This window comes from Mytilus trossulus, chromosome 14, assembly GCF_036588685.1.
Source record: "Mytilus trossulus isolate FHL-02 chromosome 14, PNRI_Mtr1.1.1.hap1, whole genome shotgun sequence".
Classification (NCBI taxonomy): domain Eukaryota; kingdom Metazoa; phylum Mollusca; class Bivalvia; order Mytilida; family Mytilidae; genus Mytilus; species Mytilus trossulus.
Genome location: NC_086386.1, coordinates 58,738,232 through 58,761,579, shown reverse-complemented (window position 1 = coordinate 58,761,579; position 23,348 = coordinate 58,738,232). Strand labels below are relative to the sequence as shown.

Genomic DNA, 23,348 nt, shown 5'->3' with positions numbered 1-23,348 from the left:
ATCATAGATGCTATCAAAACCATTGACTGTGTGCTTAAATGCATCAGATTAAATGTTGATATCTACGCTATAAAAGGTTTTATTCAAAAGTAAATACGCCTGAGAATATATATTTTTGTTGTTTAGTAAGCACCTCCCCTTAATCCGCCTTTGGTTTTTCAAATCGATTCTCATTTTACTAGAACATGTAGAAGGGATCATGATGTAGTATTTGCATGGTCATATATTAATTTATTATAGTTAGTAAATATATTTCTTGGGGATGGGGGGAATGATTGGTTGTTTACATTGACTGGTCTTCGGAACAGTCTACTTTTTTGCAGTAATCTCTATTCAGTGTCTCTTTCTATATATATATATATATGTATAAATTACTGAATGGTAATGAAAGTGAATTTTTCTACTTTCTGTTTGCTGTTTTTACTAGGCCGCACCACTTCCAGTACTAAACATGATATCCTTTCACTTTCCTGGATTGAAATGCCCCAAAATATGCAGGATTTTTTTAAAGTCTATATATATATATGTTTGAATTCAGCATTAACATATAATCAAACAGAAAAAAAATCAGTTCAGAAAAAACTTCATGTTTTGACATGCACCGAAAACTGGACTTGTAATACAAGACTGGTACCTTAATGTTGTTCAGAAGGTAGATCAAGATCATTTTGGTTTCCGAAGGAACACTCATTTTCAATTTTGTATACTTTACATTCGTGGATACAATCGCGTCAAATAGTCAATGTCATCCTGATTCGTATTTTAGTTTTGACACGGTCATAATATTCATTTCTGACTTTCTCTTCGCAAATATATGAAATTGTTGTCCCTCTAGTCATAATATTTTTTTTGTTAAATTAACCAACCTACCAGTGCTTCCTTCTGTATAGGCGCTAGAGGTCTGCAACCAAATGGTACTTTCTCGAGTTGCGTTTACAGAAGCGCCTGTTGTTTGTGTATAGAAATTGTAAATACATTGTTAATTTATTCTGTTCTCGTATTTATAATTGTACATTATCGTGATTTAAATACAACACATGACTTGATTGAAACATAATCAAACCTACCAGTCTGAGATATGTAGAGCGGAATTGATACATACACATGTTATGTTAACACATTAAGGCATTTACCTTTGAACGGGATCATTTTCAAACGTAGCATTTTTTTGTTAATCATACAGCAATTATCAGTATTCGATACAGTTTCTGTCTTTGTTGAATAATATCGTTTGTATTATAACAAAGCATTATTTGGGGAAATAATGTGATTGACGTCTACATGCAATTGATATAAATTTTCGATCACACGTTTTGTTTTGTTTTGTGTTCTCTTGAAAAAATCTACGGCTAGGAGTATTTTGTCCTCAGACGTACATGTACTATGATGGTAAGCTTATCGATCATCCTTTAAATCCTTTTTTTAATATGTATACATGAACTTCCAGGTTTTTCTGCGATTGTTTATTACGTCATTACACTTAATCCACAGGATAATAGATGTGTAACGATTGATAATCCAGTCTACGAGGCATGATTTTTTTTATTTGTTGTAAATAGCTTTGAATAGCTGTCAATAATTGCTAGTACTCTAAAATTTGAACTTTACATTTTTGTTGTTGGGATGCAACCAAATGGAACAAAATACAAGTATCCGGCCACGTCCACTCTGTGTTTTTGTTGTATGATTTCTATTTGTATCCTTCTGACAAACATACAATCTCATTAAAATCCGATGTTCTGATACGCTACCCTCCACTGTTATTAAAATCCGATGTTCTGATACGCTACCCTCCACTAACAGTGGAGGGTAGCGTATCAGAACATCGGATTTTAATGAGATTGACAAACATAGCACAATTTGTATAGGATGAAAACGTTATCACCAAATTGTCATACATGACCATGTGACTGTTTATTTAAAATGCGATCTTACACGGTAAAATGGGTTTCAATGACCCAAAGTAAGCGTGGTATGTGCTTGGAACATTCGAACCAACTAGTCACACTTTAAAACCAACAAAACTGTATATATGTTGAAGGCCGTACTTTAACCTATAATGGTTTAATTTTTTAATTTTTATTTGGATGGAGAGTTGTCTCATTGGCACTCACACCACATCTTCCTATATCTATATATGTCCTAAAGACTGATGGTCTTCAAAATTTATAATCTATAAACATATATATATAGTTTTCAATTTAGACTCGTATATATATACATATTAGACCAGTGGTTTTCCCGTTTGAATGGTTTTACACTAGTAATTTTGGGGCCCTTTATAGCTTGTTGTTCGGTGTGAGCCAAGGCTCCGTGTTGAAGGCCGTACTTTAACCTATAATGGTTTAATTTTTAAATTGTTATTTGGATGGAGAGTTGTCTCATTGGCACTCACACCACATCTTCCTATATCTATATATATATAAACAGTAGTACGTCTGAGTCAGTGACAACCCTACAACATATGTATCCATCGGATTGCCATCAATGATGGTGATACATGTGCTATGTACATAATGTATATACAACTCGTCTAAACATCAACCCAACAATGTTAGATCTGTAAATTTGCTTTCGCAAATATTTGGTTCTTCCCTCGCCGGGATTCGAACCCATGCTACTGTGATATCGTGACACCAAATCGCCTGCACTGCAGCCGTCCCGCTAGACCAAACGACCACCTGGGATCTCAAAAAAAGAGCTTTCGGTGGCCATATGAAAGCCCAGGTGGTCGTGTGGTCTAGCGGGACGGCTGCAGTGCAGGCGATTTGGTGTCACGATATCACAGTAGCATGGGTTCGAATCTCGGCGAGGGAAGAACCAAAAATTTGCGAAAGCAAATTTACAGATCTAACATTGTTGGGTTGATGTTTAGACGAGTTGTATATAAACAGTAGTATACACTATATTTTGGGACGTCAAGGTTACCATGCTGTATTCGCCTTCCAAATTTTCTTGAGATGTAAGCAATTTTTAAAAATATATACAGAGAGTCGCCACAATTAGCTAAATAGTGTCGTCATTGACGTCTATTAAGGTTAGCAGATTCAAAAGCAGCTATGTAAACTTATCTACATACACGAATAAATAAATAATATTTAATCAATTAAAATTTATAGATTTATTAATATTCAATATCTGTAAAATATTGATATATTTACTTTCATTGGAGGAGAATTCGCTGATGCACCCTCTCACATGATTACATCTGCAATTAAATTTCGAAAGCTGAATAAAGAATACAAAGCGTAAATATTTAAGAAACATTGAGATGTGACTACGATAATTGGAATATACAACATGTATGTGTGGTCAATTGTGATTCAGATATTCTAGACCATGCAATTATATACGTTAATGTGACGTCAGTAAAACAAAGGATGGCTGGACTTCATCATTTGAACTTGAAAACTTTTGTTTTTTTTGCGGACTATATATGTACTGTAATTTATAAGAATCGATTCTCTATCACTGCAATCATGATATGAAACGCAACCCCTTGTATGATTTCAACTGAGGTTGTAAACACAATTCCAATAAAACTTAATTAAAACAAACGGCACAATTAATACCAAAAGTGAAATGGAAAACATGAAATAACGAAAATTACTGAATTCCGTTTACTACTGAAACATATTTATTTAGACAGAGTATAAAAAATATGCGCACTTGTCAATATAATGAAATTTAATGCGACTGTCATACAAGTGAGCTGTTTAGCTATTATCTATAAAACCAGGTTAAATCAACTTTTTTGATATACCAATTCAGGAATGTGATAGTTATGCATTCCGTTGATATGTTTGAGCTTTTGATTTTGCCAACAGATTAGTGACATTTTTTAATTTTAACGGGAAATAGTGATTTTTTCTATAAAACACATTAAAAGCGAGCAAGTTGTAATCGTTGCGTTTGTTTTCGTAGAGATCAATGGAAGAAGGTTTCTGTACATTAAAGACTGATCACTTTGATAGGCAACTAATATAATGCAACATGTTAAGATATAGTCGGTAAGAATTCACTTACTTATTATGTACTATATACATGTATATAAATAAATGTTGTGTATTAGGGCACTGTGTCTTATAATACATAAATCAATTTAAATGAAAATTTATAACAATATACATACTGTTCTACGGTACAATCACAATTTTCTACACATTTTGGCCCATATGCTTTATAACGACATTTCTCACATGGAAGACCCGCTTTTGAATAATAACCCACTGCACATTCTATAAAACAAATGCTTTCATTGCTGATAAAAGGACGATTTTATGGAATGTTATTTTCTCTTTGATTTGCATTGTTCAGTAATACAGTTTTAAAATAACCGGCTCACAATGTATCAGCAACAATTCCAGAACAATTATCGGATGTTACTGAGTTCAAGGTTAGAGCGGTTAGAATATTTTCTAAGTTATAAAATTAGTTTAGTGTTAATACTAGTCCAAATCCACAACAGTATTCCTGATAGTTCAGTTCTGTCTCGATCGATACTTTAGCAAATGGACCAACCTACCATAAGAACGTTTCGTGGAATAGCTTTTGTATTCGTTTGTATACAACAGACGACCAAGAGTTTTGCTTTACAAATAGCACTGCAAAAACGAAAAGATCAAAATCCCCCCGACAAATATATTAATGTTACAGACATAATTCGAAAGCAAATTGATATATGTTAACTTCTACAAGGATACAGCATCAACAGATTATTTAACATAGCTACTAATGAAAACCTTTCGCCGGATGTTTTTCTACATAAAACACTTCAAAAAGAAAGACTCACCAAATGACAAGACCTACAAATGTATCTCATTTATTAACATTATTCTACAGTTTAGGAAAAGATGCGTTGTCAAACATACTCATAACTACTTATTTATCTACTAAATCATAACACCCAAACATTACACACACAGTGTAACTCTGACATTTTTCACTTTTGAGAAGTTAAAAAAAAATAAACTGCTTTGCTACATAAGTAACTTTTTGCAGAGTTTGCACAAGACATTGGTGCACGTGAGAACATTGACAAATTCGGTATACACTTGTAAAATATACCATTTTTAGTAAACATATTGACGAAATGATGGCCTTATGAGTAAGGCATAGTAAACTAAGGCTTAAATTCCCCATTGATCAATTATAGGACTTAATATATATATGTTATGTTCATATTGATCCATGATAAATTTTATATAATTGATACAAAATGAGCCATGAAAACTAAAAACATCTTGAATTGTGATGTGACCAAACGCCGTAGATGTCCTCAAAGGATTAAGTCCTGTGAGACCCCTTTTTGGCCCCAAAATATAGCAGTTTTACCAAATTGTTAAAATGTATACTTTTAGTTATTTATTGGACAGTAGAATGCTTCTGCTACATAAATATGGGCTGTTTTTGACAATACGATGTACAAAATCGAGTACTAGCTAATTACTGAAATCTTCACAATTCTAGCATTTTGGTTAAAGTTTAGACGGTTTCCGTGTAAAACGAAAGTGGCCGCATTCTTGTTAATCAAAAATATTTAAATATAAGTTGTATTTTATGATAATACATGACATGTATAAAGGTTGAGGATGAACACGGATGCGGCCACTTTCATTTTAGACAAAAAACATCTTGAAAGTGACATGTTTCAGCATATTTGGTAGATTTTCATATTTGAGCTTGAATCGGAGCGTTTTTAATGACTAAATTAGTTTAAATCTTTCACATAGATTAATTGAATCAAATAAAAAAAACACTTAAGTGTTTAAAATGTTGTCAACATCTTTCGTCAGACGAACCTGAAATTTGAGGCCAAAATCGGTCCTTACCGGACCTACTCCTTTGAAAGTGACCTTGTAACATCAGAATACTGGTATCTTTACAATTTCATGAAACCTTCACCAACCTGAACATCAGAGACAACGACAGTATCACTGAGGAATACCCTTTAACTATTTGAAACCCATAATTTACATGATGGCACATACAATTTAGAAATTCGTTCAAAACAGAAGATCTCTCACGACAATATACCTAACATATATAAGACCACTTTTATAATATGCTTATTTTGTCTAAATCACTAGCACATATCTTTTGATGAATTTAACTGAAAGAAAGAAAGAAAATACTGACAGAATCGTAAGGGGCACAGCCTTTTAATCTATTTATTATTGACCTGAAATTGCTATCTCGTGGAATCTTCTCCATGAGAGTGGTAAAACTAGTGTTTCAATAGGAGATTTCGCATGTTTAAGGTGTTTAATCTTGTGTACCGGAACCTCCTTATGCATATTACATTGGTAGGCTATGAGGTCACATTTTCACTCGAAATTTGTATGTATTGATTCCATAGCATGCGTTCACAGCATTATGATAACACCAGACACAACAATTTTGAAGCATAATTAACTTTTTTATATGGTTCACGGAACTCAGCCAACATAAAATTGTTCTTGATAGTTTTTTCTTTCATACTCATTCGGATTCGTCACATGATTTTACTAATAGTTCTGTCCTGTTCTGCAGTGTATGTTTAGATTTAACATATGTATATATAAAAAAGAAGATGTAGAATGATTGCCAATGAGACAACTGTCAACAAGAGACCAAAGTACTAAGAAATTAACAACTATAGATCACCGAACGGCCTTCAACAATGAGCAAAGCACAAACCGCATAGTCAGCTACAAACGGCCCCGAAATGACAATGTAGAACAATTCAAACGAGAAAACTGTATGTAACTATGTCCGTTCAGAAAAAAAACCACTTATCAATAATTTCTGTTACATCCGATTTTTTCTTTTTATTTTGTTCGCACTGTTATATATATTTCATATTTTTGTCTGTTTTCAATTTATTGTAATGTCATTTATTTTCAATATTTTATACTTGAGTTTCATGGGGTGATGAATTATTCACTCGATTAAAAATCGTTTGTCTTCAAATATTTTCTTATATATTCATATAAAAGTAAAACAGGAGTCACCATAAAGAGATGCATAACATTTTTAAAAAATCCATTTCTTAAAAAAAAAAAAATTAAAACAACCAAAAGCAAAACGTAAGAAATTTGTTAAAGAAGTAGAACGATAAACAATCAGTATTGAACATGTTGAACTATAACAAAAAATGTAGTACACAATTACAAAATAACAGCATGGTAAAAAAAATTTTACAAATTGTTAAACTTTTAGACTTATTTGGAAAATAAGTACATGTTTTGCAATCACGTAGTAGTAAAAGAGTCAAACGCATAGATCGAAAATAAACTGACAACGCCATGAATAAAAATTAAAAAGACAAACAGACAAATAATAGTTCACATGACACAACATGGAAAAACTAAAGACGCACCACGAACCCCACCAACAACTGATACTCCGGAAAGATAACCAGATCTTGCTCCACATTTGACAACCGTCGTGTTGCTCATGTTAATATAAACTCCGGTAAATAATCTAATTTGGTAGATCGCATTCATGAACAGGAAAGGGGATAGAATGGCATAAATAAGTATATATGTAGGACTCAAATATATGGTTGGTTCCAAAATCTAGGGCAGATTCCAAATCTATGGTAAATGTGACGTCATACCATTCCAAATCTATGGCACGTTTTATAATTTCCTCATGTATGGCGGATTTATATTGCTTCCAAATGTATGGCAAGTTTTGTGCAAATGGAAAACAGTGCAGTTCATTTTCAACCAATTACTTTTTAAGCAAGTGAAAATATACAACAACGGGATCATGTCCAATAACATTTGTGAAAAATACATGCCTCAATCATGTCAATATTTTAGAAAAAAATATTAAAAGAGACACAAATAAATGTAAAAAGTTTAAATGTTCAAATACTATAATTTATTTCAGCGAAATCTTTAACACATCTTTTTTATTTGATGACGATTTAAATCAAATTTGTATCCGGTAAATCTATATTTCACTTTATAAACTTTGCCAGCCGTAGACAGTAAACTACTACTAAATAGTGTCAAGTCTTCATCCAAGTAGCAGTTTATAAAAGTAAACCATTATATGTCAAGGTACGGCCATTAACACGGAGCCTTGGCTTACACCGAACAGCAAGCTAAAAAGGCCCAAGAACTCTTTTTTTTTTCTAAAATATGCGGTACTGAAAAAAGCGGTGCCATATTTCATCGCTGGATTCGGCCGGTACAGCACATTTTGTCCATTCTGGGATAATAGGTCACATCTTCTTCTAAACAACCAACAAACTGTTGTCATGGGAATTTCTCTATCTTGAATGGTGTTCAAATCTATTTGATCCGCCATCGTTAGCGGCGGCGAAGATGTAATATGGCGTTATTGAAGTGTGACGTAATATAGTTATCAAAAGTACCAGGATTATACATGTAATATGTTATAATATATACGTAATATGTTACTCTTTCCCCCAAATCTGCCATAGATTTGAGTTGTATGGTTTTTGGAACGTCATATATTTGGAACCCGCCATAGATTTGAGTCCTACACATATAATTTTCTTTTTAAAGTATAATCCCAAGGTTCAAATCGTCTTATTTTATTGTTTAGATTCATATACATTCAAACGTTTGTTTTCATAAAACTATGTTATTGGCTCAATACAACAGCAAATACTTTACAACGTAGGTATACGATTTAAAATTTATAACACTTCAGAAAATAGAAACACTGAACTATTTATGAACATAGTTAAAATTTCAATAGTATGACCCGTGTTGATACTGAATGACCAGAACGCCTGGTTTTATGAATAAAGATTGTAAAATTCGCCATATTCGAAGCACACATCATTAATGCTTTTTAGGATTGGTTAAATTACAGGCAGATAGCTTAATGGAACTAAAATAACAGCATGTATAAAAGGCAGCAGAAAGTTTACGTGAATGTAAAAGTGTACACATTTCTCTATATAAAACTACATTTATTTAGACTCAATCTGATGGAACAAACACTTTTCTTTAAAAAATCCAATATTGATGAGACGTCTCGATGTGGTTAAAAAAACTTTGTACCACTCATAGGCGGATAAACACATTATGAATTAAAACAATTAGAGCTTAAAAGAGACTATTTTAAAATAAAGTAGTGATGCATACATTTGTACGTCTATCAACTTACCAACTTAACACAAACTTACCAGTGCATGTTCCATTTTTCTTTTCGGTATTATCACAGCAAAAAAAGTTCTTTTCTCTAAGATAAAAAAGTAATATTATGACCATCTAATTTAACAAAGGATAAAGTTTTTCCAACCTATAAAAGGGATAAAAATTATAAACCAAGTAAAACTCATATAAAAACACGCGTCTGGCGCAAATACAAAATTGCAATACTGGTATCTATAATGAGTTTATTTACAACCACTGGGTCGATGCCACTTCTTGTTTAGTTTTATTCCACGAGGATATCACCGTCCAAGCTAAGTATATGGTAGTCAACACGTCATATGATCATCATTATAAATTTAAAATACTAAGGATTATCTATCTTAGGAAAAGCTTACCTTAGCTATGTTTGACAAAAAGCATTTTGATCCTCAATGCTCTTCAACTCCATACCTTATTTCGGCCTTTTTGACTTAGCTTGAATGAGCGTCACTGGTGAGTCTTTTGTAGACATAATTTCATCTAAGATTCTAGGATGAGTTTGTAAAAACTGATACCTTATGCATACATATATTAACTGACTGAATACATAGCAAACGATAAACTTTATGGGGCGATGTATCACATACATATGAGACAGTATACTACAAAATATAATATATATTAATAACCAGTCTAAAAGGGTACAACATCAACAGCAAATAACAATAAATTGAACAAATGTAAATATAGATATGTCGATAAACAAATATCCTTCATCAGTATGACCACGAAGTAAAATGAATCATGTCAATCTAGTCTAGTTATAACACTTTCACAATCTTAAATGTATACAAACAAACAATTTTTCTTTAGCGAATATCAGAGACGCTGGTACAATTTTAAAATTTCAAAACACGACGCAAAGACTGCAAAGATACTAGTACGCAATCATAAAAATACTAAAAGTTTTTTTGTGATATGAACATGATGAACTGACACAACTCTGAAATTCCAAAGGTGAAGACAGTTAGGATATTACAACGACTGCGTTAAAAAAGGTTCCAAAAAACAGCCCTGGACCGGTCTAAGTTGGTGTAATATTTCAAATTTGACAAAGATAGAGCAATTACAACAGAGACTGTGTATTTAGACATTCCAAATGTATAGCAGTTTGAGAATGATTGAAAAACAGTATGTTGACTAAGGTGAAACGTGACTGCGTACTTTTTACATCCCTGTCAAACCCTTGCATCATCCTGCAGTTGAACAGCTTGTATAGAGTAGAATTGAGCTTTCACAAATGAGTCGTTTATAGACTTGCTGTTCTTCGGAAAGCTAACACATTAGGATTGTGAAAGATTTTTGATAATTTTGGGTGATTGGCAATGCTTTGCCAATTGGCACGGATCAAACGTGAAAGGTTAGTAGAGGCGGGTATTACTGCACCTTTTTATGTACTGAAACAGGTAATCGCGGCTGTTATTGTTAGCACGTGCAAACCTCTTATCTTGTCCCATTCCTTATAACCTCGTTTCGTCAAAAATCCGCAGAGTCTCTGTAACGGTTTAGTTACAGTCTCCTCAGATGAGCAAATCCAATTACCTCCGAGAGGTTGACTGTAAGGGATATTTTTTGTACAGTGTTTGGGGTGTCAGAATGTGAAGAAAAGTACTGATGTTTATCTGTATGTTTACAGTAGAGTTCAGTTAATTTGACACCGTCCTTTTGAGATGTGTATGTGAAAAAAAAAGTATATTTTAGAATCAGAAATTTAATCTATGTAAATTTAATTGACAGGTGGGCGTTGTTTGCATGTATGATAAAATCATCTAGTTTTTGTTGATATTCAATCTATTTCATGTCAACATAATCAAAAAAACTGAACCAAGACAGAGGTTGGAATAAAGATGTTGAAATAATTTGTTTTTCTAATTTGCCCAAGAAAATATTGGCATAAGACGGTGCCATTTTGGCCCGACCGCTGTCCTGTTTATCTGGAGGTAATGTTCACCATTAAAGGTGAAAGTGTGGCATATCAGGACCAGAGTAAGCAGTTGAACTAAACATTAGATAGATGGTTTAAAAGTGTTGCGAGAGTTCAATATTTCCCTACACGATAGTATTCCATCATCATTAGGTAAGTTGGAAAACAATGCAGGTTTCTAAATTTGAAATATGTTCTGTTTTGAAAATTTTGATTGTAAAATATCTTAATTTCTTAAAATAAAATTTCAAATGCAAGTTGGAATTTGAGTTATAATATCGGATCGAGTGAACACACTCGATGCAGACTACAAAAAAAGTATTTCTTTTAAGCTAGGTTCACACTGCCGATCAGATCAACTCGATCAAGCCCGATCAAGACAAATTACGTGATCGAGAGACAAGTCTGGCTCAATCGACAAGAATGTTCGGGATAATCTACCTTGCTCGGCATTGATCTGACTGTCTACCCGAGAGTTTTTGATATGTCGAAAACATTTGAGTAGGCATCGAGAAGCAGGTCACTCGAGAAGAGATCGAGAAGTCGTCGAGTAGCGGTCGAATTGATCGGGAAAGGATCGTGAAGAGATCGAGTTCGGTCGGAATACAAAAAAAATACCCATCAGTACTCGATCATTTCGACATTTGCTCGACTAAAGTCCGATCATTTCCTGATTAACTCGATCAATGTCCGATCTCTTCTTAGAGATCGTAAAGTGGTCGAATGGGGTCTCACGCGAAAGGATCGGGTATTGGTCGAGTTGGTCTTGGATGAAATAAATATAGAAGTCGTAGTGATCTGGAAAAGATCGGACATTGGTCGAGTTAATCTGGAAATGATCGGACTTTTGTCGAGCAAAAGGTCGAAATGATTAAGTACTGATCGGTATTTTTTTTTATATTTGTACCAGCTCAAGCGAGAAAATCAATCTCGTTGAGATGATCAACGATAATCTATAATTATAGCAATCGTTCAATTGTAAAGATTTGGGAAAGCATAATGTGGAAAACAAAAGTATACATGCAGACGAAAAAGTGTAACATTTAAGCAATAACAGTAATGAAAAAATGATATACTAACCCATGTGTATCTGTTTTATAACAGTCTACTGTGATATTGCTGCAATATGTTTTTCTGATAATGATAAAAACAAAAACTGTTGTGATATGAAACATATTTCTGACATAGTTTCAACAAGGAAAACAATCACATTATTTCACTAATTAAAACTTATAAGCACTTGACAAACAGGAAATATTTACACACAGGTTCAATAATCATGGTAACTGTTGTGCATATAAGGGCTTGTTTAATAAACGTTTATTCTTCAAATGTTTGTCTTTTAAACTGTTATGTTTGAATAAATTAGAAGTAAAGAAACGACCATTTTAATTAAAACCTTTGTGAATAAGTCATACTTGATTCGCATGGATAACTCGGGAAAATGAATATGAGTTTGTTCTACTAGTTACAATGTCTTTTATTTATGGCATCTATCGACAAAAACCTATATTTTTTTCAAAAGCAAGATATTTCGTTACGTCAACATAAGAACCATAATAATCAATTCATCAGTTGTGTATAAGGGTTCTTTCAAATATCTTGACTGCAAAAAATACGAGTATTCAGTCAACGATTATTTTGCTTTTAGACAATGTTCAATTTGTTAATGATATGATTTCCAATACTGTGGATTCATTTATTTTCGTGGGCACCAATTTTCGTGGATGAAGGAAAACTTGCGTATTCGTGGACATTTAATTTCGTGGTTTTGCTGAAGTCTTTAAACGAGCCTTTTGAAAATTTCTCATTAGTGGAACGTTTAATTTCGTGGTTCACCTATTCCCACGTTATCCACGAAAATTGGTATCCAACGAATAATAATGAATCCACAGTATTAACATTGAACAATTAATTATCAAGCATCCTAAATCTTTTAACGAGTCATTGCTTTCGATATGTTATGTGAAAGTATAATCGAACTATGCTATCATTGTTCTGTTATGAAGGTTTTTGCATTTCTGTTCAAAATTGGATTGCAGTTTTGCTGTTTCAAACTGAAATATCAATTGTTTAGTAAGTGCATTCTCTACTCTTTATAACTTCATCAACAAGAGACAGTGCAATCCTTCAAGACAAAATGTTCAACGTGAGCTATCAGAAAGAAAGATGCCCTGAAATCTACTATAGAAAAGTACATGTATATGATCACCATAATATTTTTTGTTCATCTTTAGTCACAATAACGGTTTGCCTACCCGACCCGAGCCGATCTCAACTCGCAAGTGACATGTTTTTTCCTGGTCTTCGATTGTTAAATCAGAAAATAATTTGGTATCAGTATTTGTATTAATTTGGTCCATTTCCTGGATTTTAAAATTTTTAACATGCCTTAATTGGTACAACTCGAGATACGTTCAAACATGTATCAGCTAATTTTCATGCCTTCATTGAATCCGCGAAACAGCAGTTGGAATTCTTTTATTTGTGTTCACTGTTCTTAAAATACAATATATGTGTGAGGACAACAATTCTGACATGGTCTATTTTACTTCTTTTTATAAATGAAACTAGTTCCCCTACAACGCAAAATGCTTTGTCTAAAAAAGCAAGTGATTCTTTCATGTTTATGCTTTACTTGGTTGTACTTAATTACATCTGAATATCGGTAAACTGTATTCTAGTGATGCCCTCATTTACCCAATATTATGTGTTGCGTCGGTTATCCGATAAAGATAAAATTACTTTAAGTATTTTCTAATTGTACTTTGTTTTTGCTTGTTATAAAAAAATATATTCGATTAGATTATAAAGATATAAATGAAACAAGATACACAATTCCTTATTGACAACACCCAGTAAAAGACTTATCATTTGTACTCCAGGCAATCCCATGGTGGCTCGCCCATTGTTTTAAATATAACATGCATAAGGAAAGTATATGCTGTAACTGTCAGACAAGTGAAAGGTTTAGCTAGCCATTAAAAAAGGTTAAATCCGCCATTTTCTACATGAAAAATCCTTTGAGATCTATATTTCAACTGTTACTTATTAATTTAAAATTTAAAACAAAATCTGATACATCGTTTTGAGATTACTTAATTTGTAGTATTTCAACGTTCCATTTTGTTTTTAAAAAATTCTCATGCGCAGAATTTAAGTATGTTATTATGTGAAAATAATTTTTTTTCTATTTACTTGGTTTAATAACAAATAAAGAAGTATGAAAATATGAAATCTACATGTAAACTTGTGTGTTTCCAGTGTGCTAACTCTATTGATCTACAATGAAATTTGACCTTGCTATACACCCATTAAAGTAATTGACAAACCACTGACTATAGTATTTCTATACAAGAAGTCGGAGTCATATACAAATGTATTGTTTAATTATATTAAGGAAATATTTATAGTTGACTATGTCATGTTATTTTTAAATAATAATTTCCTTATTGTATACCAACAATATTAAAATCAATGTTAAAGTATACATATTGTTAAGTGGCAATCGATGATTTGTACAAGCGTAATACTTAAATGCAAGTTTATTAGTACGTGAGTCTTTTTTACGTGGAAGGGTTGTAAATTTTCTGGCATTGAATGATCTTGTATAGTTAAAGTGTATTTGATGAGTTACATATTTTAATCACACTTGAAAATACTAGAAAAACATATTATACCATTGGATTGACACATATATATCTAATACATATATAATTGTATTTATATACGTTTCCACTTCCTCATCCTAAATCACAATATGTTTATAATTAATATAGTTGGTTTCCTTTATCCTTTAACATGTTTAATTAAAGCATAATTAAAGATACATACATTTATCCAAAATTTGTTACGAAAACGTTATGTTTCGCGTATATTGTGTCCGATTAAATGACGGGACGTCTGTATGTTCTTAACGACAATGGCGTACAATGACGGTGTGTGTATTAACAACTATGATAATTCTGTTTTTCTTCTTAGTTTCTTTGTATAACCATATTAAAAAAAGCGAAAGGTTACAATAGATGCGTATGCAGTAAATGATAAAAATCAATAGGAAATGTGATAAATCTTTTTTTCCCACTTTTCTTGAATATGTGATTCAGAGATTACAACCTATTTGTTTTATATTGGCCCTGATATCACCCTAGACCTATATAAACTAAAATTCCTATTTATTTTCAAATCAGTCTGTTCCAATTGTATCCTACAGTTACACCAAAACCATTGCACCTAAAATATTTGACTATAAACAAGCATTGCAGGACCTTGACTTAAAACAATACCTAAAAAACTCTCCGACAGGTGACTGTTCCCACTCGCCTTATAATTACACCCCCTCTGGTCATGCTATAACTGGGAATCTAAACATAATTCAACATGAAAATCTCCGAAAGGTGATTTCTCATGGTCATAGGTTTAGAGAACCCCAACACATCAATTGGAACCATAACTTCAAAATAATTATGTATTTTATTGAGGACTACACCAGAGCATGAGCTAAGCGAGAAGAACTAGAAACTTTGTCAGAATGGGTTAAAACTATCAGGTCTCTGATTAAATGTCGCATTCACAAGTTGAAAAACTGTGTGAACGATCGACCAAAGTCCGTTTTCAGAGACAAAGAGGCCATGAAATGTGTATCAACTCTTCATGATAAGTGGGTTGTTGTTTCTGCGGACAAAGCTTCAAATAATATTGTCTTTGTATGTAAATCGTATTACTACGAATGTCTTGTAAAAGAATTGAGTATAACGGAGCACTCAGGTAATACACATACAAAGACATATCACTTGACAAGGATGAGATTTGAGCAAATCATAAGTCCTTCATGGCTTCAATAAACATTACATTGAACACCAAATCGGAGGACTTACCTTGTTTGAATTGGATACCAAAGCTTCATAAAATTCCGTACAAACAACGATATATTACTGGCTCATCTTCATGTTCCACTAAAGAATTGTCCATTAGATTGACTAAAATTATGTCTGCAATGAAAGAGGGTCTTCAGAAATACTGTGAAACTGTTTACTCGCGTAGTGGTATTAACCATATGTGGATTCTTAAAAATTCTAAAGAACTTCTAGACAATTTTAAATCTCGGTCTTTTTCTGAAATTAGTTCCATCAAAACTTTTAATTTTTAACCCTGTATACCACCATTCCCCATGTTAAATTGAAAAATCGCCCCAAAGAAATTATTCACAATTAATAGTGACAAACTAAAAGGTAAAACATGCTACACAGAAGAACAAGTGGTCAGTATGCTGGAATTTGTTATCGAAAACATATTTGTTGAGTTTGGAGGTAGACTTTTCCAACAAATTGTCGAAATTCCTATGGGAACAAACCGTGCGCCTCTTCTTGCCGACTTCTTCTTTTTTTCAGATTAATCGGAGTTCCTCCAGACACTTGTCAAAAACAAGAGGATCAAAGAAGCCAGATTATTTAATTTCACTTTCAGATATATTGATGATGTTCTTTCCATAAACAATCAGAACTTTTCTGATTGGGTTACATTAATATATCCCCAGAACTAGAGATTAAGGAAACAACAGACACGGATTCCTCCGCCTCATTTTTAGACTTACAAAGTCATCTCAGTACCAGAATCTATGACAAACGAGACGATTTAAATTTTGAAATTATAAATTCCCCCCACCTTAGTAGCAATATACTTACTTCCCCTGCACATGGGATATATATTTCCCAACCTTTTCGATATCCAAGAGCTTGCAGCTCCTACTCAGACTTTGTAAAACGTCATCAGTGTCTGAGTAGAAAATTGATGAACCAGTGGTATGTCAAAGAACGTCTCGTCCTTTTTCTAAAGAAGTTCGTCGGAAGGTACCAAGACCTTGTTGATAGATATTCCATCTACTTCTCAAATAATACACGATGGTCTTGATGTATAGATTATGCGTACTGATGATGTTTATTATCTTAACAACATGTTTTATTGTTCTTTCATTTGTCTTTGTTCTATTATTAATATAACTTTTACTGTTGAATGGTTTTATTTGGTATCCGTTTGACGTGGCTCGGTACAATGTACTTATACATCTCGTTAATGTGTTTTTATTTGCTTTCATTTGTTGTATTTCTTTTGTTCTTCCAACGTGAATCTGTACTTTAAAAGATCCCGTCAGTATGATAAAAGTAAAAACACAAAAATACTAAACTCCGAGGAAAATTCAAAATCAAAAGTCCAAACACATCAAACGAATGTATAACAACTGTCATATTCCTGACTTGGAACAGGCTTTCCTGATGTAGACAATGGTTGATTGAACCTGGTTTTATAGCTAGCTAAACCTCTCACTTTTATGACAGTCGCATCAAATTCCATTACATTGTCAACGATGAATGACAAAACAAACATACTCAAAGAGTAAAAATGTCAAAAATAGGGGTACAGCAGTCAATAATGTCTTACAATGTATCATCTTAATATCACTGTAAAAACAACAAATGTAACGAAGAAGCACATAAAGGCATACACCAAATTTAACACACTAATTTTGTTATGCTTATACGATCTAATTTATGCATGTAAAGTCTACCCGTAAAGGATAAAAGGTTTTAAGTACTGGTGTAAAATTGCGCGTTTGAAATTCGCACAGGTAGACATAAAAATAATTTTGTCGTTCAAAGTATGACGGCATCCATGCATGCAGAGTCATTCAAAGTAGATATAACAAACAGGATTTAACAGTAAAAGTAATAATAATAAATAAAATAATTACATGGTTCAAAGTATGACGGGATACATAAGTACAGTTTCACGTCAAATGTATATCATAAAAAGACTAAACCGAAAAAGTAGTATTATTGAATAAAACAGTTTTGTCATTCATAGTATTTAAGATCCATACGTAAAAGTAATATTAGTAAATGAAATAATTTTGTCGTTCAAAGTACGATGTTTTACATAACCATATTAATCTAACAATGTCAGTTTAATATATTTTATTATGAATTACTATATACGTTGAACCCCAAACGTCAAAATCATTCAATCGCGTAGTGGAATTAACTATTTTTGGATTCTTATAAATTCTATCTATAATTTTTGGACTAGTTCAAATCTCGGTCTATTTCTGAAATTTATTCTTACATACTTTTGATTTTTAACCCTGTATGCTTACATTGCCTATGTAAATTTTAAAATTGTTTGTATGCACATTGAACGACAAATTTATGTGACGTATACAAATTTTCTGACGTCAGACCCTCAAATCAATCAATGTGTTCGTAGATAGTAGATGTTTTTGTGTTCTGTCAAATTGTTCCTTTTAAAATTGTTATACGATGATGACTGATGTATTCATATCTTGACTATTTCATTTATTGTGTCTGTTTGTTTAACGCATCAATGTAAATATAACGGAATTTGATGAGACTGTCATTAAATCGAAAGGGGTAGCGCTATAGAACCAGGTTTAATCAACCATTTTCTTCATTAGAAAATGCCTGTACCAAGTTAGGAATATAACAGTTCTTGTCTTTTCATTTTTGATGCGTTTTGCTATTTTTGCCATGTGATTATGTACTTTCCGAATTGATTTTCCTTTAAGTTCAGTATTTTTGTGATTTTACTTTTTTTGAAATCTATAAATGTACTATAAAATTGTTGACATATACTACAGTTTTCATTTTAACCGTTTGAATAAAGTTAAAACACGATTTATTTATTAATTTTGTTCATTTGTAAATATATTTTATATATGTAGATATAGGAAGATGTGGTGTGAGTGCCAATGAGACAACTCTCCATCCAAATAACAATTTAAACAGTAAACCATTATAGGTTAAAGCACGGTATCTTTTTTAATTGTAATGGAATATTCAAGAACTATAATAATATATGAACAAAGCATATGTGATCATTATTGCTATGTTTATCTATGAATAATTTAATTTTTGATGTACATATACATGTAACACATCCTCTTAATGACTGGTTGTGTTTGTCTCTTATCTTATAGACATAATGTCGTCGTTGTACCGTGACGTTATTCACAATGGTTTTCATTTTTAAACTAAAAAAAATGGATTTTTTAATTTATTTGTAAAAGATGACTGTTATATTATTTCTGTTTATTTAAAACAATCTTCAATCGTGATGCACAATTAAACAAATCATGCTCCAGAGAATAGTCGTTACTATTTTACTTCTTTATCTGTAATACAATAAGACATATCTGTTAACTGCACCGTACGTTGGCCTTCAATTGTTTACCGCTTTAAATTATTATAGTGAATATTTTGGCAATTATACTACACTAATATACAACAGTGAACGTGTGTATTATCCGTCTGTTTGCTTGGTGTTAGCAGGTTTCTTTTAAATAAGGAAGCCCCTTAATCCTTGAGATAATTTATGCCAAGCAACCGTCAATCTTTTTGTGTGAAAATCTAATTCAATAGACAACGTGACAAACATCAAGTCATAGTGTATCATTTGCAATAAAACATTTCGTTTTGATTCAAATTTACAAATATAGATAAAACACTTTTGTTATTATTAATTAATAGATTAACAAAAAATACAAAAAGGAATCAGTCAAATTTATTAATATTCTAGGGAAATAGTTATCAAAGGTACCAGGATTACAATGTAGTACGCCAGAAACGAGTTTCGTCTTCATAAGACTCATCAGTGACGCTCATATCAAAATATTTAAAAAGCCAAACAAGTACAAAGTTGAAGAGGACTGAACATTAAACATTATGAACAATTTCAAGGTATTCTGTTTTTTCTTCCGAACATGGATTGGTTGTAGCTTGTTTTGAGGCTATCTCAGTGTTACATATATCTGTTGTATTAAACTCTACTTCAGAATAATTTAGAGGATATAATAGCACGTTTGTGAAAACTGTGTGTTCTTCTTGTTCATCCAATTCCTTTTCATATTTCTCTTTTGTTACACTTTCCGTTTTACATGAAATATTTCTTATTTCTTTTACATCTCGTTCTATAACACTATATGGACGATATTCGATACTCGGGATGATAATTTGATATGGGTTTAGATATTGTTCTTCGGTGGTTGATATGTCGCTCTTATCAGAGCTAGACGAAAAATTAGAAGATAGTTCCTCATTAGTATTACTAATGTTTGGATGTTGAGCAGGCTCTTGAAGTGCAATGTCATCAATTTCCTCGTAGACGCTTTCCATACTGTTTTCTGTCGGACTCTGAATTGCGTCAGAATGGACATGCCTACAAAGAATATGTGTTGTTCTATACTTCCTCCATTTGCAGACCAATATTCCAGTTAGGACCAAGCCGAAAATGCAAGCACAACCAATACACACGGTATATATTGCATGCCTTATAAAAATCTCTGAAAATATAATTGACCAAATTAGTCGTAACATATAGGATGTGAAATTATATATAAAAATCCATTTTTATCCTTCAATAGTACACACACAATGAATACCTCCATTTTCTCGTCATGACAATGGAGTTAACATACATAATTTCTCCAAATTATAGCTTGCTTGATAGCTGTTATTTGCATTATCTCCATTATGATGCCCCACTTATTGGTCATATTTTTTCCGAAATGTCCGTCCGTTTGTCCGTCTGTCGGCCTGTCCCGGGTCCTTTTAAAGTTTTTGGTCAAGATAGTTTTCAATGATCCTACCAACTTGAAACTTAGTACACATGTTTTCTATGATATGATCGTTCATATTTTAATTCCAAATTCAAAACAAGAAACATAATAAGGTGAGTGGGGCATTAGTGAACCATGGGCACGTTCTTGTTTATTCGAACATTTTTGTGATAAGTGTGTACTTTTTTTTAATCAGAGCTTTGTATTGCATCTTTCTTGTTTCATACCTACATGCATATCGAATGGACGTAGTTACTGAATATCGTTTTCTCATTGACTGCTGGTCTATTTGTAAAAGTGCTTTTAAAAAATGCAAATACATGAAATATTCTGTTTTATTATTTGTTATAATGTATCATCAGCTCAACGAAGGGATATGGTAAGGGAGAAGTAGCACTTGCCCAAAACAGAGGAATTGGAATGGTTTGGGAACAGTCTGTACTCGATACATGTAAATCTTTGATACAGTTATCACTCGTTCACGACTGTTTATATGATTGTTCATACCTTGTCTTTGTTTGAAACAGATATCGTTTGCACTCTCAGAGTACAACTATACGGTTTACGTTTAGAATAAGTGAACAAAATCATGGATAGTTCTCCCGGTGCGCTTTAATGACACAGCTTGAAGCATGCAAAAACAAATATCAAACCCTTTACTATGTAAACGTACGTTAACAAAATATAATTTCAATGCCTGAAATTTGTTGAAGGGATTATATAAATTAAAAAATACTCATGACATTTGAAAGTGTTTAAAACTACCAGACTGACTAAATTGTTTTGATAAAAGCTCATTAAACAATGGTTATCATTTTAAAAATATGGTTGAAAATAAATCATGTGATTGTTTTTGTTGCTGTTTGCTTATTTGGAATCTAATGTGATATTAGATACTTTAAATTTGCCTATGACCATGAAAAAGCATGTGTTATTAGACTTTATCAATCTACATGACAAAAACATACGATATTACCAAACACATCTAGCAAAAAGTGTTTACCATATCTGTCGACAACAGTGGCAGTGTGTGTTTCTGATAGCTCTATTACTGTGGTAGCATTGTATTCTAAACGAAAAAAATACGATATTATGAAATGAAAACGTCTAAGTTTTTTTAATAGGACTCATACACCAGTTGAACTTTTTTAATTATAAGAAATTGACAGTCTCAGTCTTAATTAGAAACACATGGAACTCATGTATTTGTTTTCAAACTTCTGCATAAACTGAGGCTACTTAGCTGAACAAATATAGGTATCTAGATTTTAAAGATTTAAGATTTAAAACGAAACAAAAAACATATCTTTGTTTTTTTAGGGTTTTCTTGTGTGGTTACTCTGTTTATACCAAGATTATCACATGATTAGTATTCTACAATTAAATGACATACCTTTTATCTTCAAGTTCAGAAATGTGTTCTACTGATTTTTGTGAAGCATCGTTTCTTTTTGTTTTTATAAGAAGTCAACGCAGCTTGCTTCAAGTTTTGCATTTTGCATACATTGGATGTTGTTTTACCTTCTCTGTAATACTATTTTTCGTTTTGTATTGTTCATTGAAGGTATTTCAACGTCCACCGTTTTAAATCCCCCTCCCCCTATGTAATATTATTATGTTAGGTTTTCGAGGTTAATTATACGATTCCTTTTTAATGAACATAACGTCAATCTTGAATGCTACAATTACATGTATTTTTCACAACGTTCTGTTGGTCAGCCGATTATGTCCCGTATTTCAAATTATATACGAATACTATCGAAACTGAAGGTAGAAATATTCAAAATAGTGACTTTCATAACGTAAGAAAAAGACAAATACCTAAATCTGACAATTGTGTACAGCGGATATAGGTACTAACCAAGCGGGCATGATCGATTTTGGACTGACACGGTGACGAAAAACTTTATTTTGTTTTATCAACATTCAGTGTACATGCGAATACTATCGAAACTGAAGGTAGATATATTCAAAATAGTGACTTTCATAACTTAAGAAAAAGACAAATACCTAAATCTGACAATTGTGTACTAGCTTTTGTTGTTACATTGGTACATCCATGTATATGATCACACCTGCAAGACAATACATCCCTGAATTACTTTTAGTTTTAGTGAGTGTGCATCTAATTAAGCATGCCAAAACAATAAGTTCCATCTGTAAGATAGCTTTATTGCTTCCGTGTATCATCGTACAGCGGATATAGTTACTAACCAAGCGGGCATGATCGATTTTGGACTGACACGGTGACGAAAAACTTTGTTTTGTTTTATCAACATTCAGTAGGACAACTTTTATATTCTTATAAGAAAAAATAACTTGTAAATGCGCAAATAGTTGTGAATGTAAACACCAACTTTCAATTTTGATACTATTGTCGAGACATTTACATGTTTTACCTGAAAGAAACCTAAAACAGGGCAAAAGTAATAGTTTCCAATCATAAACCTACAGTTATTACTCATCGTTGAAGTTTTTTTGGTAATAAACGAATATGAACATTTTGTTTTTGTGTACGAAGTTCAGCAAATTAACTATGCACCGTACAGAAGGATTTATGTGGTCAGCTTTACAACTTCTTTGACAAGTATTTGCACATGCTTTTAGTAATCGTTCTTGTTTTGGGAAAATAATG

The 23,348-nt window shown here is 32.4% G+C and overlaps 2 protein-coding genes across 2 annotated transcripts; both read right to left on the bottom strand.

Moving 5' to 3' along the window:
- Positions 1-329: 329 nt before the first annotated feature.
- Positions 330-12,275, bottom strand: LOC134697919 (uncharacterized). The gene is made up of 6 exons (XM_063560205.1): positions 12,166-12,275; positions 9,152-9,207; positions 4,133-4,238; positions 3,162-3,208; positions 871-945; positions 330-346 (listed from the first exon to the last, which is right to left on the bottom strand). The coding sequence occupies exons 1-6, from the start codon at positions 12,258-12,260 to the stop codon at positions 330-332; spliced, it is 396 nt and encodes a 131-aa protein (XP_063416275.1). The 5' UTR covers positions 12,261-12,275.
- Positions 12,276-19,811: 7,536 nt separating this feature from the next.
- Positions 19,812-21,780, bottom strand: LOC134697918 (uncharacterized). Its single transcript, XM_063560204.1, has 2 exons — positions 21,717-21,780; positions 19,812-20,437 (listed from the first exon to the last, which is right to left on the bottom strand). Exon 2 carries the CDS (start codon positions 20,268-20,270, stop codon positions 19,812-19,814), a length of 459 nt encoding a protein of 152 aa, XP_063416274.1. The 5' UTR covers positions 20,271-20,437; positions 21,717-21,780.
- Positions 21,781-23,348: the final 1,568 nt, after the last annotated feature.

Coding starts and splice junctions, on each gene's coding strand:
- LOC134697919 (XM_063560205.1), bottom strand. CDS start 12,260: ATGTTTCATATCACAACAGTTTTTGTTTTTATCATTATCAGAAAAACA. Junction 3,209..4,132: donor TGTGATTGTACCGTAGAACA/GTATGTATATTG, acceptor ATTTAATTGCAG/ATGTAATCATGTGAGAGGGT. Junction 946..3,161: donor CGAATTCTCCTCCAATGAAA/GTAAATATATCA, acceptor CACAAACAACAG/GCGCTTCTGTAAACGCAACT.
- LOC134697918 (XM_063560204.1), bottom strand. CDS start 20,270: ATGGAAAGCGTCTACGAGGAAATTGATGACATTGCACTTCAAGAGCCT.